This window comes from Ptychodera flava, chromosome 22, assembly GCF_041260155.1.
Source record: "Ptychodera flava strain L36383 chromosome 22, AS_Pfla_20210202, whole genome shotgun sequence".
NCBI lineage: Eukaryota > Metazoa > Hemichordata > Enteropneusta > Ptychoderidae > Ptychodera > Ptychodera flava.
The window spans coordinates 6,276,783-6,296,151 of record NC_091949.1 but is presented as its reverse complement, the minus strand read 5'-3'; the positions used below and the strand labels follow the sequence as shown (position 1 = coordinate 6,296,151).

Sequence of the window (19,369 nt, the reverse complement as noted above, 5' to 3'; positions counted from 1 at the left end):
TTGTCATTCTGTACATAGTACATCGTATTGCTATGGCAAATAAACACAATTAATCGGCCTGATGAATATCACGATGTAAATGTGATTTTACCGGGAGAGACAGCGCCCCCACCGTCAGTGATTTACTTCTACCATAAATATTAGAATTCTGGAACAGTTGCGTTATTTTTTGTGTCATATTAAACAGGTACATGATTTCAAATGAAAACATTGAAATGTAGCGATGACGTTACCGAATGGTTAGTTTTGAGCTGATTGGACAAGTTAATCCAGGTTTCTTCGTCATAATTCACCCGATAGAGACCAGTGTGGTCAGTATTGGCTTTGATCCAAGACGAACTATCATCAGGCCAGTCAAACACAGCTGTAACGAAAGGGTAATAGCATGCATAGTATTACACATTTTTAACACTGATATGGATGCAAGGGTGTACAGAGACAAGGGTCAGTGGCCCATTAATCCGTCCACACATGCATTGTTCTCCAACAACCTAAGTAACAGACATTTCTACAGATCTGAAGTTCATTGTGACGGTACAAGGGACACATCACTGGTGCTCCAATATAGCAAGTAGCAGTCCGGGTCAGCTCCAAAATGGGAGCGCTATACCATAATATTTTACCCCTCTCATTAGCCAATCAGCGGCCAGCGCGCCATCAGTAAAAATTGTATTTCCTGGCAAACCTCCACATGCGTCCTTCGTTACGTACGCCATACTGTGTCGAACTCCGCGCCGTATTCTGTCATTAGGGGTGGACCATTTGATATCCTGGGGGGGGGGGCTTGGAAGATTGGTGGAGAGCCATTATTTTTTTTCCCACGTGCTTCACCATGAATTATTTTTTTTCTACAGGGCATATGCTGGCAACTTTTTTTTTCACTTTCCTTCTTCGAGATATATTTTTTTTTACCAAATTTCGGTGCAATGTTTGTTTGCTTGGTTTTTCACACCCAGCAACAAGATGCTGTTCTATCGCACACAGACTATATTCAAGAAAGTAAATAAAGATATGTAAACACATGTACATTTTTGATTCACTTTACAAAAACATATTTGTAAAATCATGTACATTTATGGCATTTACTTGTCAGTGTTGTCCTTACATTGAAGGTAGGCGGGCAATTTAAGAAAGTAGACGGGTGTACTGCGAGGGAGCGAAGTGACTTAGTGACGAGTGAGCGTAGCGAACGAGGGGGGGAGAGTGCGAGAGGGGGGTGTCCCCCCTCTCGCAAGGCGAAAAATGAAATTTTGGAGTGGAAATGGTTTTCTCTGGTGGCATCTGAGGTGACATTTACAGACTGAAACAGTACTTTTGTTGTGTGTCTTAGACGTGGCTCACATACAACAAAACAAACAAACATGATTTTGTTTTGTTTGTATTATTTATGACACACTTATGGTTTTATTTGCAGTGAAGATGTAACATTTAATCTTAAATCACCTGCTGTCTGCTCATTTCATTGCCCATTTCCCATTCTTCATTACCACATAGTAGTTTCCCCAAAACCATCAAACTCATTCAATTCTAATCAAAACACATTCGCTTTTGTTAAGAAAAACATTGGTAAGATAATTCACTATAACAGTGTTCGAATTTACGAATGAAACATGCGTATATAGAAAACTCATAACAATGAAAAAATGTGTAGAGAGTCGATCCAATGCGTAATAATTGGATTGAGTCTCTACGCATTTTTTCATTGTTATGAGTTTTCTATACGCAAACGATAATAGTAAAATGTTTGCAGGCTGTCTCTCTTCTTGTGGTATTTTGACAAAATCCATACATTCAGATTTACACATTTCTGGAAAAACACTGGTGAGCAATTTCAATTTCAGCATACTTCCTCTAATCAGAAGGTCATGTATACTGTACAATTGTTCATATTCAGTTATTGTTCCTCAAGCTTGAAATGGTTTATGCTTTATAAAACTCCAGAGCTACTGCTTGATTTTTATTGATGCTGCAGTGTGCATCTAACAATTGCCAAGATTTTTTTTTCCGAGTCGCAATGGTCCATAATTGTTTTTCCATCAGCCACTTAAAGCCAGATTTTTTTTTTCGAGCAACTCCACCTGGCATCTTTTTTTCCCCCAAATCTTCCAAGCCCCCCCCCCAGGGATATCAAATGGTCCACCCTAATGTCGAACAGTTGTGTGGCCACTTCTGTCAAAACACAATTTTCAATCGCGTGCCAGTTTTATTCTGCTAAGACAACCAAACCCATATATCGCTGTGATTCCTAGACTCTGGCTTGAAGTCCTGCGAAATATAAATCGTGTACCTACACAGATCGTTCAGAATACCCCATTGGTGTCGGAGATGGCAGCGATACAAATTCTACCGTATGGGGAACAGTTGTGTGGTCACTCTGTCAACACATTTTCAAAATCGCGTACCATTTTTAGTCTGCGTTTGACAACTACAAAACAGGTATCGTTCTAAAGCTCTGACATTGCTCTTCTTCTTGCAAAATGTTATAACGCGTACCTACACAAATAACCTTTATAACAGTATTTCTAATAGAGATGACGAACATCCACAAAATGATTCTCGGTACTTGAGCGAAATCGATAAACTTGGGGTAGAAATGAATCGTCAATATTTCGAATATTTGTTCACTAATCGGACTCCTTGTTGGACATGACCTTCTGCAGAACACGTGGATTATGTTGACTGTCGAAATTCGTCGAAATTCACAAGACAGGGGCTTAATAAGCGGCCCAAAACTGCCGATCACACTTGGTGGGTAATTTGTGACACAGCGTGACCCGTACTTTATTAATGATGTAATCTGGTCGATGATTGCTGAATGCCGGAATACATTATCATAATGAGTCTCCAATTTTGGAGCTGACCCGGACTGAGTAGGGGGGAAACTTGAAACTGTTATCATAAACAGAAGCGACCACATGGCGTTAACTTTAATTTTATAATCGATCATTGGACGGATACCTCTCCGCTCAAGTATGCTTTGTCAAACTTTGGAATGTCTAATGTCATTTATCTTAATTAAATAAAATACAATAAAATTAAATACAGCATAAATGGTACGGAGATAAACTGCTTCATGACATATTTACCGGATCCTCTGTCAAGCCACACAGAGTTGGAAGTTCCATTTTCTGATCTATAGTCAAATCTAATATACCACTCATAACTACAAGGTGCAAGAGAAGTTGTAAATAATTATTCATCTCATAATATCGCAAAAGTTAATTAATCATAAATTACATACAGAATCAGCGATGTGCGCTCATTTAGCATACGGCTGTGATCTCGCCAACGTCCTTTTTATCATCACAAGGCGAACAGAAATATTTCGATAAATGACAAGCGTCAAACCTCTCACAGAGTAAAATAATATATGGAAAGTTTACTTGAACGGAGAGGTAGTTGTGTCCGTTGCATCCGGGTCAATCAAGAAACGCTGCTGTGTTAGTCGGACTTTCGCTTCTCCGAGATGGTTCGTGAATTTCTCGATGTTAACGACGGGATAGCCCATCTGTAGAGTCCACGTATCCATAACTTGAGGAACGTCAAAATATGTGTGCTGTAAATGGAGGTACATGTAAAGTTATTAAATTATCACTCTTGAAAAATGGAATAACACTTCAAGTTCTTGACACTGCCGTTATGGGAGTTAAAAACACGATTGGAACTAATTTGGGATAATTGGATTTTCATATTTTTCAAATTTCTCAAAAGTGTTAGGTTCTTTATAGCTGAATGTTGCAATATTACAAATTACTCATAAAAACAAGTGTACAACGTAAAAAGAAAAGCAGATGAGCTTACATTTGCAGATTACATTGACATATGAAACGGAAATGGGTAATCTATAATAGCATATTAACCCCATGTGTTCATTCATTATTTTATTTCATGTAAGCTGTGGATCGGTGTATAGCTAAAACTGTTTTTAATTCAATGAAGCCTCAATTAAGTGAATTGCTGCGCACTAGAATATTAACCTCGTAAGATATCCCTCCCCATATATCGCGGATTTTGCATTTCGTACAATGGACATTTACCTCATTTAGAGCCTGCCACAGGTCTGGCGTTGTAACGGATCCAAACTTGTACTTCAACATATAGGCCTAAAAAGAACATTATTTAGGTTGAATTTATTTGATTAACACCTGAATGCAAGAGGCAGCTTACCCGAGCTCAGGCGCGGTGGTCATACGAACACGGGTGAGCACAGAACAGCGACGATATCGCCACAGCTTTGTAACAGGCATCGTCAAATATTATGAAGAGAAATTTCCGGAGGCAACTTCTCGGAGGTTCAAAGCTTGGTGTATTTCAAAACTTACTTCGTCATTATCAGCTTAGACATTTGATCAATAAGGGAACATTCACGAGATTTGACGAGCCAAGCCATTTGACGGTTTTTCAAGTACTAGTGTTCAAAACAAACCAAAACCAAAATAAAACCGCTCAAAGTTTACGTTCTTGACGATTGACATATGTATCGCATTTATTATCATTTACGTCCTTATTGTAAGTATGCAAGAGAGGCTGGGATTTCACTCCTACTATGTCATTTTGCTCAGCAAATATCATTTACAGTTTCACTCTGTACATACATACTTGCCATCTAACACAGTTACATACGAATAACTACCTGACTGTATGCTTTTTGTGATCCGGGGCAGAGATCCGACAAGGTCACTGAGAACCGTTTCCGTGAGGCTCACCAGATCTGAGATTACTTTCTTTTCGCTCATGTATATTTTATATTTGCATATTTCTTGTGAAATTAATTCATTTCACTTCACGTCACATTGTTCAGAGTTATTTTCGTATACTCTGCAAAATACCATGCAGATTGAGGCTTAATTGTGGCTATCTTCATAATTAGTGCGTTGTGGTCATGGATAAAAAATTAAAAAGTAATACAATGGACGAAAGAAAACATATTCCTTAAATTTCAATTTCATTACCTTTATACCAGCCCTAAAATCTTCTTCGCCCATGAGAGATTCCAACATACGTAAAATAGATGAACCCTAAAAGGGAAGTGATTGTAATTGATCGATTGAAATTAATCAACATGTGCAGGTCTCCGATCAGATAAGTGTTGGATTTAGTTAAGTTCAATGCCTATATTCAAACTACCCCTAGGGCTATTGTCTGGAAGTGAGGTCTGCCGAGAAACATCATAGTTTTATATCCACGTGTTTTCAAAAACTTTTAATACTGTTTATTCAATACGTGAAAGTTAGAAGGAGAAAACGACGATCAGAAGGACAAAGAGGTTTGTAGAGTGTCGTAGGGATGACAGACGACATATTTATTCTATTACTAGTCACTGTATGGCGGTCCTTACATCTATAGGGTCGGCTCCACACGTCTGTTCATGTATGATGAATACATGATTAACGCTGTTTAGATGACGATCATTGAAACACATTGAAACACATTCCAAGAAACCATTCATGACAAGGATATACCTTACTGTACGTAATGGTGTCAAATATCTCGTTGATCTGGTCTGGGTGTTCCAGAGGTTGAACAATTGGATGGGAGTTGACGATTTGGTCGACGTTCATTGCATTAAACACGCTGGAATATAGGAATTGGTCATGCTACGGGAAATAATAATATCCTTTTGATTATTTGTTTTCAGAAAACGAGACTGAAAAAAGAGAAAAAAATTAAGATACCACCATTCATCCGCTGTTTATGTTAATTTCGCAGGTGTAATCCGTTTTTCCCCATTATAAACTATTTTGTTGTCTCACCTGGTACAGATAAATGTCTCGCAAGAGATTTTTATGGATTTTACATTATTTTTGCTGTAGTGTTACACCTACCTGCTTTAGTTTCGTTCTTTTCTCACATTTTAATATGTGAACTATTTATCTCTGATGAACAATATTAAACTAAGCTAAACTTAACTAAATTTATACTCAGCTCGACTCAACTCGACTCAGCACAGCTTGGCTCAACTCAATCACACCACACCACACTACACTACACCACAATGCACTACATTACACTACACTACACTACACTACACTACACGACACGACACGACACTACACTACACTACACTACACTACACTACACTACACTACACTACACTACACTACACTACACTACACTACACTACACTACACTACACTGCACTACACTGCACCATACTACAGTACACCACACTACAATATACCAAAGTTAGACTGAACAAAGCCAAACAAATCTAAAGTGTACCAAGTACACTACACAAAGTATATGCGTTTACTGAGTTATCACTCAACAACATAACAAAAGTGACATACGAAATAAGTTGACAAATGAAGTGCATAAATTAATATCGGCCTCTAGCTCATTTGCATCAACAGAAACGTGATAAGATACCATCTCAATCAGATGAAACCAATTTCACAAGTATATTTCATAAGAAACAAATACTTTTCAAAGACCTTCGAATGTTATCCTTGACCTTACCATCAGCCAATCGGGTTCAACGACATCGACACCGAATGTTGTTAGGTAACTGGCAAACCCCTCATTAAGCCAAAGATCGTCCCACCAGAGACAGGTCGCTAGGTTACCAAACCACTGCGTGATACACAAAATAAATGTATAAACATCAAGGTATTTGAGATGTGAGATTTGGATATTTGGTGGATGAACTTGAGATACTTCATAGACAAAGCAAAGGTTTACTGTAAGGAATCAACAAAGAGAATCAATAGGCAATCGATATATATCGATGACAAAAACGAACAAAAACACGCGCCTCAAAAATTAAAGATTCAAACCTTTTGCTCAAATTTCAGAAAGAAAACTTTCACAATTCTCTCACGGAATCAAGATTAAAAGTCAGTGGTCACCGATGGAACTAGAGACACAAATAACCCGATATATACAGAAACTTGGAATTCAAAATGGCCCGCCATCCCTGTGTCAACTCTTTGGGCAAACTCAAATTTTAGATTTTAATAAAACAAGCCAATGCCATTGAAACTTTATTTAGCTTTAAAACGAGCCTCCACAATTGGAAAAGTATTGTAAAGGTTTGAGATTCTGAATATCTGTGCGCTAGACGCATTCTACCTTAAACAAAATAGAAAGTACTCTGTAACGACAACCACTCTTATTACACGTGGACCAAAAGCAATACAATAAAAACGAAACCAAGGTTGTTTTCCAAAACGCATACCTCGAGAAATGTTTTTAAAGCATTTGTCATTACTCGAGAACAATATATATATATAATATATATATATATATATATATATATATATATATATATATATATATATATATATATGAAATCATATATTTTACTTAAAATCTCCTTATTGTTAAAGAATAAATGGCTCACAAGATGAGCGAGCTCATGAGCAATGACAGACGCCACACTTTGTTTGTTAGCTTCTGAGGAGACGCCCTCTTCGTACAGTAGGTTAGTTTCCCTGAAGGTCATGACTCCCCAGTGTTCAGTAGCCCCGGAGGGGTAGTCTGGAATAGCCAAGACGTCTGTGGATAAAAGTCAAAGGTGAAAGGTCGCTGGAGAGCATGTAGAGCATGGTCCTGTGCAAGACACCGGAAGCGACAATTTTTAATATTATTTCATACAGAGGTGCAACTATGCCGAGATGTGTCTGTGAGTCTGAGAACAATTCAAAGGCAGTAAATCTATATAGATAAAACGCCTGTACAGTTGACTTCCACCGGCTTCCTTTATGCGCTCTCAAATTTAAATGCCTTTTTCTGTTTAAATAGCATTTCCTATTTTACTTCCAAAATTATGTCGCATGCCCTATTGTTCAACTTGTTCATGTAGCCTGTATGTGGGTTATGTCCCTTTGACCGTGTTGACAACCGAATTTTAGTTTGGAGTAGTTCACTTGTCAACCATAATATCGTTTACTGTGTTCAGCGCATTGCCTGTGTAGAACTCACAATATTTATACACATTTGAACCATCCGAAAGAACAAACATTAATGAAATGCATCAACACAAATCGAGAGTTTATACTTGAAAACTGGATAAAATGTTGGTCGGGTAGACCTTTCAGACCAGATCTATCACGGATCACACCAGAGCATTTCCATGAATGCTCCAGCCTAGAGACTTCATACTGCGGGAAAATCTTTTATGTACCTGACTTAGGCATCGGGAATTCAACTCCGAACCATTCGTTTTCGAAATATTCGTGCATTCTTTTGCCGACGTCTAAGGCGTACGATGTTTGGTCCAGTTGATCTGCGTGCGTCCACACGCGGTACTGTGGTGAAAGAATGCCAAAAAATGATTTGTAAGTTTGTGGATACAAGGAACATTGACTTTCTTTTCCCATGCCGTCAACTTGGTTAAGCCCAGCGGCTGCTATAAAGGAAAAAATCTCTCTGCACACCTACCGGTTTTGAGACGTTGAGCACGGCACTGTAGTACGTAGTATTGACGTTCACGAAATCGCTGACTATGTAGGCAGTTAGGTAAGAACTCATTGGTACCGTTGGGGGAAAACGCGTCTCCCGGTAACCGTCACTACGTACAACCGTTTCCTGAAAACATTGAAGACCGAAATCATTGGAATTATGTTCTATGTCATTTGACTTTATGACTATATCAGGTAAAATTCAGTTATATAGAGATCAGCAGATAAATTCCATGAGCATAATGATGGGAGAGACTAAACCAGCCAGTAGAACTTGTGAATCCAGTCCGTGTAAAATTGACAGTAGAAACTAATTGCCTCATCCGTTACAAAGTTTGACAGAGTCAAGTGTGCATACACTGAGATACAGTTTTTGTAACATTTGGGGAGTTTACGATCGACTATGTCGTCGCTCAGGTTGCTAATGTACGCACAACAATTTAAGGATTCTTCTCACGTAGTTTAGTTGTCATTGCCATTTCCACACTTTTTAGTCGTCCAGTCATGCGACCAAACATTCACACAAACGAAAATTACGATAAAACTACTTGACATCATTTCCCTGCATTTTTGCTTTCGTAATTTTATGCTCATACACTTGACCGTGCTTAACTTGAAAACTGAAGAGAAAAATAGGATATTTTCTGTCGGCAGTTGAATTCCACATACAAGTTATATATATATATATATATATATATATATATATATATATATATATATATATATATATATATATATACATGCCTCTATAATTCTTTTTGCTATGGGATGAATTGACTTTCAAAACTTCGAGTTAGCACCTCCGTTTATTGATATATTGGCAAAATACATTTTCTTTAGTATCTTTCTTTACTTTTGAATCTTACTTGAGGGTGTAACCTACCTCAGGGTCCATGTTTGACATAGCGTGATGGTGCTCGTCATGTATTAATGTTGTAGTGTATGTTGCTTTGAACTCGGGCTCGTCAAAGTTCGGAAATGCTCGGCGAGCGTCGGTAGGTTGAAATTTACTCGTTGCGAGTGACCTAGACAAAGTAATTTTTATGCGAGTCAATATATTTTGATAGTGGCGACGGTACACTTGGACGGTTTTTTCATCCTCATGTTCTCAAAAAACTGAAAATTAAAAAGAGCCACCTAACTGAGCATTCACCGCGATCTAGGGATATTGGCTGTTCTGGTTTCTGAGTAAACACGTGCCACAGTAGAGCAACCATTTATAATGTTTAACTATTTCTACATCAGATAAAGTTTGCAACGACATTTTATGCTTCTATACTGTCAATCAACACGTAATCATTCACCTTCCATTTTTTAATCTGTGTTTGCTTGTCATACCACATATGTCCATGCTTTAAGTAAGGACGCCAACTCACAACTTCTTGTCATGTAAAACAATGTGCGCATCGAAATTGAAGTACATTAATTTTGCTCGAACCAATAAACCATTCCTTTTGAAATCAAGAAAAAAATCATGGGTCACCATGCAAGATTTGGTAGCAGAGAAACAAACTGTCCGATATTTACCAACACTTGAAATTCGAAATGGTCGCCATAACTGTGTTAACTCCGATGAGAAAAATATAATTTCCGATTTTCACGAAAATAACCCGGTGAAAACTTAATTTTCGTAATTAGCTTCAAAATGAGCCCTCGCAAATGGTAGATCAAAAGGCTTTTGTAAAACTTGAGAGTCCGAATATCTGTCCCCGGGGTGCATTCTACCTTAAGTTTATGAGTTGAGGAAGTGAATAATGAAGGGATGCTCGACAACTGGAATAAGAAAAGAAACTACCCATTTATTCATGATTTTTTTTTATTTATTGATATTGTCGTTTAAAAAAGTTAATTACATGAACATTACGGAGAATATATTCTCAATTCAGACATTTTTTTCGTCACGGCAGGCATGCTAAATTTAAATTCATGTAATTTGTTGTCCTTTTGGGACGGAACGCTAATGTTACTTGCTGTGGTCAATTCGCTTTCCTCTTTCCAAGCTTTAAAGTACCGCGTTTAGTACCGGATTTTGGTCACCGTCCCATGCCTTTGGTGCTTTGAAAATTTCACGAAATCTTCCCTATCGTCCATGGCGACGCTTTACCGCGTACTGTCGCCAAGTGACATCCGTTGTAATTGTCAACTGATATGCGGAGTTGAGTTTTAGATGGCAGCAATTCATGATGGGGCATGCACCTGCCGGGACTACTGTGCCAGCTAACTTTGATTGCATATAATTATAAAGAGGATGCCAACTTACATAAAATATCACATTTTTGTACATTATACTGAGTGTGATTAATACAGAAAATAACAAAATCGTATAATTGCACCAAATTCATAAGATCATCAACCGAGAGAGTTTTCCAGACGTCTGACACAGAAGCGTACCCTTTGTATCAAAGAACTGATTGTATCAGAAAAAGTGACAGGGTTTGACAATATGTAAATACAAACACGTCACTGAAAAATCTCAAATGTTCGCCGCCATGACTCATAGATAAACATCATGTGACAACTTTAATCTAGAAAAGTCACCTGTCGTATATTACAATGCAGATTTATCAAGATCTATGGTTAAAGGGGCTATAGGTTTACCTTTTGATTATATTTTCATTGTTATTTTTCTCGAAAACTTTGTTGAAACGCAAAAAGTTAATCTTACAAGCATCATACAATTTATCTGTTGACAAATGAAGTCTGATCCCTGCTAGCACTGACTATAGTTGAAATGTCTATGATATCACACATACACATGCTTTGTGGTAAAATTGAACACACGTCAAATATTTCATCGTGATTAGAAAGGAGCTAAGATATATCTTACAAGTAGAACAAAAATAGTGAAAAAATATATAAATGACAACTGATAAAGCTTAAATATTAGTCAAAGTAAGTTTACATGGCGTCATATACTTTAGGGGCAGGTGGAAGAGAGTAAGTGATATTTTATGACCTACATGTTATCAACAGCATTCACCTATTCGTTAGCTGATAAATTTTAATCATTTACAAAAAGTTATAGAGTGGCTTTTAGCCTGTACAAGCAACCTTAAAGTATTAGAAATATTTGAGAAGAATTTATCTGAAGGTGACATTTTCTAATATTCGAGTGACTTAATGATGCTTTCTTCATTTTCGTTTTATTGTCTTTCCCGTCTTTATGCGTTATGAAATATTAAAATTGGAATCGCACAAGACGTCAGCTCGTCAGTAAGAATACAGATGCAGCCTATACATCAACGCAATTTGTAGAAACTCCGGATTTTGCGTCATCATTGCATTTTTCGACATTTTTTTCAATATTGTGATATTGTTTCGCCGAATACATTCACCGCTGACTTCAATTAATGACGTCAATTGTATTAGCACATTCAGTCTCCTGTGTGCATATTCTGTCGTTCCCTCGTAATCAAAACGGTTTCACAGTAATCAACCAGCGATAATTAAAAATAATCAAATAAGTAATTCTACATTGGTAATTCGCATTCTTTTAGGGCGTGTATATTTGTTGGTTAAATCTTACCTCCGTTCTCCCGTCGCTGTCTCGTATGTACTTTTGTACAGTCCCACTATACGCCCAACCAAGGTCCCTGTAAATTCCATGTACCAATGATAGATGCCAACGTTGAGTTCATCCTTCATTTCAACGATGTAAAATTGATTACAGGGATATCCGAATTCGCTTTCTATGTCCAACACCTGGTCACTATCGTCTTTGACTTCAGTATTACTGATCGTCATTTCATCCGGGCGAAAGTGGATTATCAGGTACTTCGTCGGTGACGTTACGTTGACGTCGATAGTTTCCCATCCTCGGAAATCGTCGGTGGTCGTGTTCGGCCAGAGCGTCAGAGCATAGTGCGTCGGTCGCACGTTCTGAGGTAAACGAATCGCATGCCACGGTTTTACAGGAGTGGTGGGATCTAGCTGGCACTCGTCCGGGGCGAGAGTTGTCGGCGCAGCTTTCGTAGCAGCTGCGGTTGTTTGTCCAGGGCCCGGCTCGGCTGTCGTTTTCTCCGGAGTGGGCGTCGGTTTGCCCGCGACTGGATCGCTAGTCGGTGAGACGGAACAATCCTGTGGGAGTAGTGCGGCTAGAAGACCAACCCCGACAACGAGACAGATAGAAAGGAAGACGAGAAAATAAACAACTGATCGTTCCACGTGGACCATTTTTCTCAGCTGCAGAAACGCGTTCTCGGAAAATTTGGCCAAGTAGCGATCCAACAAGCAAGAAGTTTGTGCAGAAGTAGCTGCGATTGCTTGTCTGATTGTCGTTGAAAAGTAGAGATGAAATTCAAACAAAGAATGTTTACTTTTTTCATGAAAGTTGGCATATATTAATGGTTTGGTCAAATGTCACAGGTCAAATACTGTCGATTTTTAAGTAGGGTCACCTTGCGCTGTTTAACAGAAGTCCACACGGTGATTTCTAATCAGTTCTATCATAACTGAATGTTTGCTATAGTACATATTATGACTTCCCTATGCAAGTTTGAGCACGCGCAGTATCTTATGGTGTACGGGGAGGTGGGAGAGAGTATCGGCCCGAATTATGCAGTTACTGATACAACGTCACAAGTCGATACGTGTAAGTAGATCACCATCTTATGTACACCGTCCTTATATACTGTCACTGTAGAAATGGACGATACGGTGCTTTGTGGTTGCGCACGCGTTGACTGTCGTTGTTTAGCAAACTGCTTTTCATTGAAAATGTATCTGGGGAAACAAACTAATTTAGGCCTTAGGAAAAAAATTGACGAGGATGTCTTTTATGTTTTTATTCCTTTTATATGCATGATACGTTTTTCTTCAAAAGTTGTGGCCAGTGTTTGATCGCCCTGAACCGCTGAAAAGTGCATATTTAAAAATAAAAATATTTTGGTAAAAAACCTGCCGACCAACCTACCCTTTCTTTGAAAACCATGTTATCGGAACAGCACAAACATGGAACAACACAATTTATTTTTTTGGCCTTACGGAGATAGAACATTGGACTGTGAATATGCAAATAATGCGATGGTTTGTGTGTGTGAAGTCAACTGGTAAATTCAGTCAATCAACTTTTTAACAAATTACTAAACATCATTCTTGAGCTGAAATATTGATTTGACCAATTCTTGATCTTGACTTTTTAACTTGGAGAGGAAAGTGAAGCTGTCCTTAACTGCCCTCCCGCCAGCATATGAGAAAAACATGTCCCCCCGACTGAAGTATCATGCCCACTGCCCTATAGTATCTATGGTTTCCCAACAAGTGCAAGCTCCCCATACCCGCTCCCACCCCTAACACTTTCCTGATTCTATCAATCACGCCCCTCTATCAACCTATTTTCCGGTACTCTGCTAAGAATATTCTCCCCGCCCATGGTAAAAACTGGAATAGCTTCCCGTCTCACAGTCAAAATTGACTTTCTCTTCCGTCCACAGATTAACAAATTGTACACTTTGCCCGGCCCCTAAAAAACTGCTTACGAACACCTTTTTGCACTGGCAACTTCGTTGGCTGCACCTGTAGGCAATGATCCGAGTTATTTTGGATCTGTGACTCCTCTGTCAGCGCGCTCGGGTGAATATCTGACAGTCACGGTAGAAGGCCTTGCTGAGGTTACCTCCTCTATGGTGCTGCATATTGCTCGTATGAACAAGTCTATCAACCAGAGACAGTGAACTACTCACATTTCCATAATATTGTAGAAACCGTCTGTAAACTAGTAGCAATAAGTAAAACCAAAAACCAGAAAACATTATAGTCTAAATCATATTCTGTCTAATTCAATGTCCACAATTTCACCGTGTATGACCAGATTTATTTTGAAACTTGCAATTCGGGGAAGGATTATTGTGTGTTTTTTAACTTTTTGTTTCTCAACAAACGTTTCATTCTTATACTCCTAAAATCATATCAAATTGCTTAGTTTGACTTTCATCCAAAAAAAACTGAACTTAAATCGGCTAGAATTCATAAGAATGGTGTGTCAACAATAACACTGCATGTTGTACGTAAGGCCTGGTATTAAGACGGGGTATTGCAAGCAACGTTCGTCTGAGATTTATGATCTATAAATGTCATGAAGGCTAGTTTTATTATACAAGCCTTGCCTGTGTCGTGTGTGTAACTATCTTTACCCTCGCTATCTTTGTATAGTATTTCAAAGAAAATAATCCATATCTGTTAATTGCCTTCCCTAATCACCTTAATTAGTGTGTTTTCTACCGGTCGCAAACGTAGGGATTTATTAGCCTGACCAAATAATTGGTTAGCAGCTCATCATTTACCCTTAGGCTATTTATATATTATCTTAAGTTTAATACATGACATTATTGGTCATAACTCCTAGACGAATATTGTCTGCAAGACTAATAACACTGCATATTGTACTCAAGGCCCCGTATTATAGCAAGGCTAACAAAACATTGCATATTGCACGCAATGCCTGTTACTGACAAGGCTAATAACTATAGGGAAGGAACAGGATAAACCTTACTTGAGTAACAACAATGTTCTATAATGTTGTATAATATTTACAGCAGGAACAATGTAGGTTGTTGTTATGACGATGAATCTTGGCTATACATATACTCAGTTAGGAGGCATGGATGTAAAAATTAAAGTTAAAATATTCAGATAACCTTGGTCAGTAAAAAACCTAAAAACTTACTGATGACAGAAATAAACATTTTAAGTTTTCTATATGTCTTGCTAATATATATTGTGTTCTTGTCGCGAAAAAATGGGTCCTGTAAACGCATATTAGCAAGAAAGATACATTTTGGTTTGTCGCTCTGTATGCAATGAATATAACAAGATCAAACGTAGAGGGCGCATCGAGACCTTAGGTCTCACCACACCACGATTTTAAAATCTAAGCACGGTTACAACAGGAGAAAAAAAAGGTATATTTAACATTAACACAATACCTATGATAAAAATATAAAAAATAGAGAATTCTACATTGTTAATATTTTGCATTTCGCAGCATAAATTTATACTGTGCGCCAAAAATTCTGAGTTGAATTTCAGTCAATGTAAAAAGCACACTGATATTAACTCTTTACATGATTCCATATTATACCCTGAGCGGATCAATGGAATTTCAATAACATTCGAAGAAAAAAAAACTTTTAGCATTTTACATGTAGAGTTAAACTACGAAAAGATGAAGAATCATGCAATATTTCCCGGTAAACTCACTTCTGAGCTTACAAAATTATAACTTGACAGACTATTTATTTGCTGTAAGAAGTGACATTCGGGACAAAACTCCATACTTCCACGATAAATGGAAATATCAATCTCGGCCGTATGAAGAAGGGTCACATTTTTTCGTATTTTGGTTTTGAAATTGTACACCATGGCCGAACTAGAGTTCCGTGAGAGAGCGTCCGCATTCCTTGTTCAAGCCGGATTTGTAAGAGGAGGTAAAACATGCATGACACACACTAAACGTATCGTTTTCATTTTGTTTCATCGGTATGCTCAGCGAGTGTTGGGGTCAGTGGCCCAATTCTCAAGTGGGACACAACCACTCCCGTGTTCAAACAAAGCGTTTCCTTATCCTTGAACAAGTAGAAAATTGCAATATATATTCTTCAGAGTCGTAAAATTAACGAAGTTCAACACCATGAAAGGAAACATGAACAGTACGTGACACGTGCTGCGTCTTGTAAATACAGCCTTCTCATCCAAGAGCAGGGAAAATCGCTGGTCAGGACAACAATGAAATCGACATTGATCAGCATTATTTTATGTAAAGTGTTATAAAAGTGTGCATGTGGTTACTTTTAAGCGTTCCTCACGCCATGGCTTGGTGTACAATTCATTAACAGTTTCTGTATCTGTATCACAGTGTATCTGTATCTGTATATTTATTTGGTTACACTTAAAATGATCACCATTGGATATACAGCGTATCTGTGTCACAATGGCGATCATTTTAAGTGTAACCAAATAAATATTTTTCTGACACACACACTACTTGGGTAATCGTCGATTTCATTTAGATAACATTTTCTCCGCACTATCATTACCATGGTGTCAAGCTCATTGCATATTGCTGATTATCACACGTATTATTCGTGAACATGAAATAGCATTTATATTCAGACTGACTGTAAAAGGTTCCCCTGAACACGGGGGCAGATTTCAGCCTTGCAACTTCTATCAGACAGATGTGACTTGTTAGTTTCTGACTTTAAGCCTGGAGACTTAAAACTTGTAGTCCTCGGAGTTCATGGTTTACATCGGATGCTTTCGGCCCCACTGACTTAAAGAGGATTATGTATATTTTTCGGGAATGGAGTCGAAGAAGAAAATTGCTATGCCTGACCCTTCTTCATTTTCAGATCTTGGCCTCCGATCTGGTCGGTAAGTTTCGTTAGTAGATCCCGTATGACTTAACTGTGCGTAAGCTGCCACGTCTGTAAGCTGCTGCACTGTCGCCAATCTGTTCCTATTCATTGCATATTCTGCTCGATAGCCAGCTATTATTTATTTCTCTCAGACACGCATCACAGCAAAATGTCCACCCAGGGTGACAGATCGCAAAATTTGGACATTCATCTCCGATGATTACCACCATCTACCATTATTTGAAGGAACGGAGAGAGATACACAGAAGAAGGAGCCGAGACGTTCACTTTCCTTGAAGTCAGAGTGCCTTTGAATATGGATTTAGGGCAAAATTACGGGTTTTCTGACCCCTTATGCCATGATGCATTGATGTAAACTAGCCGCTTCACCCTTTTTCCTACGTTAGCTTGGAAAAAAAGTAAAATACAATAAAATGAAATCACATGTATATACTGTACAGTTTTAAATAGGGAGCTTATCGTCATCTCGCTGGATGTAAGAACGACATGTAAAAGTTCCTGTTTTTGTTATTTTAGCATCAGCTCAATATTGGACCTTAGGCGCTAAGAATAAAACAAAAATGAAACTGCGTGACCACGAACATATATATATATATATATATATATATATATATATATATATATATATATATATATATATATATATATATATATATATACATACATACATACTAGAGACAGTCAACAATGCAGGTAAATCGAAATAATCCGATTGAAAAGCAGTCTGCTTTCTGTTATCAAAGTTAGTGCGACCTTGCATGGCAAAATAATTCTTTCTGACAACAAAATCCCGTATTTCAAGACACCTGCCGCAACGATAACACAATCGGCTTTTTTGTCATTAATTGAGGCAAAAGTCTGCTGAGTTTGATTTGCTCTTGTGGGGTAGTTTAGTTAGTCACATTATCGGCACAGCTTCCTCGTCGGAACCAAAAAGTTAGAAAGAAGACGATCTGTGAGGTAAATACATCTTTTGAAGTCGTTGATATTGTCTGCCGTATATTCCAAGTTTACAAAAAATGTACTAGGGAGAGACTGAGGCTCGAAGGTTGTTTAATGAAACAAACAAACAAACAAACAAACAAACAAAACACCAGATGCCTGCCTGAATACTTGTAACTGCGACTGCATACCATTTGGCAAAGTAATAAACTTTTAATGAACTGTTTAATAGGCAATGAAATGGCGAGGTGTGTTAGGTAGAGTAGGCAGACAACAAATATCGCTGAGGTCACAGAGGTTTACATTCGATATTGTCCACGCAAAGCGGCGAACATCGTCTAGCTTCTCAAAGAGCTGAAACGTGAGAAGCCGAGAAATTGTGTATATATGTTATAGACTACACTCTATGTATGTATGTACTTCTATGTGTGTAGCTTTAATACATATGCATACTTATGTATCTGTATGTATGTATGTATGTATGTATGTATGTATGTATGTATGTATGTATGTATGTATGTATGTATGTATGTATGTACGCCAGGCATGCATGCATGAATGTACAGAAACGTTAATAAAAATAAATTTGTTTTGTAGAACATAAATAGTGAAACTATTATTAAAAAATCACCTATTTTGTCTTTAAACACCGCTGATTTCGATTATTCCTTCATATCCTGTTATTTAAGTCATGAAAATTTCATTCCAAGTTTCACTTACAGTTTTAATCAAACTATCAAGAGGCTTCTCCGTGAAGCAGAGCCTGTCTTAAAATCTACCCTTTGGCAAAGAGAGGTTGTGGCCAGGGGAATGGGGACCTGTAATTTCACTCAGTATTTCGGAGAACACAGGAATTATTAATCGGAACAGGCTTGTAAATCTCATAGCAGTATAAATTACGTGAAGGCAGGTCATTCATCAATTTAAGTGTCCCATTCGTTAGAAGCTCATTCTGCAGCTGTTGCTAGGAATCGTTCATAGCAAAGGCACTGTCACGCTCTTGAATATATGGCCGAGTTGAAAGTCTTAATGTCACCGTACTAGTGCTGACGTAAAAGAAAAAAATGATGAGCAAAACTTGATAACACTGAAACCATATAACCGGACCAAGTTAAAAGCTTGAACTTATGTTTGACAGGACAAAGTGACTCCTATAAAGGCTTTCTCACTCTCCATCTTTCAAATTTCAATTTACGAAATTAATTAAAACCAGATTCTCATCGATACGTTTCTGTAGAAGTTTGTCTCTGCTTGACTAAAAATAGCAATGCCGATATAAAAAGTGAACCGCAGTGACCTAGTGGCTCGTAACATTAAATTCCTTCCGCATGTGGCCACCACAACACATTTGTATTCAGTGTGCAGCTAATGTTGTCATGCTTATCAATTTAAGAAATAACAGATGCACTCGACTTATCATGGCAGCCAGTCTTAAACTTCATGTGAAAAGCTGTACACCATATTTACACAAATTTTCAAAGAATGCAAATTAATATGACACACTGACCATTTAATATTCCATCACCAGTAATTGCAGCAAAGTTTATTGTTTTATTGAACACTTTTAATTATCAGATAATATTTACTTATTTCTGGTGTATAATTATAAGGGCGCTGTTCAAATCGCAGTTAGAATTTGAATTTGCGAGG

At 37.9% G+C, this 19,369-nt stretch overlaps 2 protein-coding genes across 2 annotated transcripts in view; one reads left to right on the top strand and one right to left on the bottom strand.

Moving 5' to 3' along the window:
* The window catches only part of LOC139122548 (glutamyl aminopeptidase-like), a 32,014-nt gene extending 19,326 nt beyond the window's left edge, over nt 1–12,688 (bottom strand). The window contains exons 1-12 of the mRNA XM_070688036.1: nt 11,929–12,688; nt 9,286–9,427; nt 8,383–8,529; nt 8,126–8,249; nt 7,343–7,497; nt 6,460–6,573; nt 5,463–5,597; nt 4,953–5,018; nt 4,038–4,103; nt 3,384–3,556; nt 3,087–3,163; nt 234–364 (exon numbers count right to left, since the gene is read on the bottom strand). Of these exons, the coding sequence (XP_070544137.1) occupies nt 234–364; nt 3,087–3,163; nt 3,384–3,556; nt 4,038–4,103; nt 4,953–5,018; nt 5,463–5,597; nt 6,460–6,573; nt 7,343–7,497; nt 8,126–8,249; nt 8,383–8,529; nt 9,286–9,427; nt 11,929–12,575 (1,977 nt within the window). The 5' untranslated portion in view covers nt 12,576–12,688. The remainder of the gene's footprint in view (nt 1–233; nt 365–3,086; nt 3,164–3,383; nt 3,557–4,037; nt 4,104–4,952; nt 5,019–5,462; nt 5,598–6,459; nt 6,574–7,342; nt 7,498–8,125; nt 8,250–8,382; nt 8,530–9,285; nt 9,428–11,928) is intronic.
* Nucleotides 12,689–16,603: 3,915 nt separating this feature from the next.
* LOC139122547 (neuronal acetylcholine receptor subunit alpha-9-like) overlaps nt 16,604–19,369 on the top strand; it is a 40,841-nt gene continuing 38,075 nt past the window's right edge. Inside the window, exon 1 of the mRNA XM_070688034.1 lies at nt 16,604–16,772. Within this exon, the coding sequence (XP_070544135.1) occupies nt 16,685–16,772 (88 nt within the window). The 5' untranslated portion in view covers nt 16,604–16,684. The remainder of the gene's footprint in view (nt 16,773–19,369) is intronic.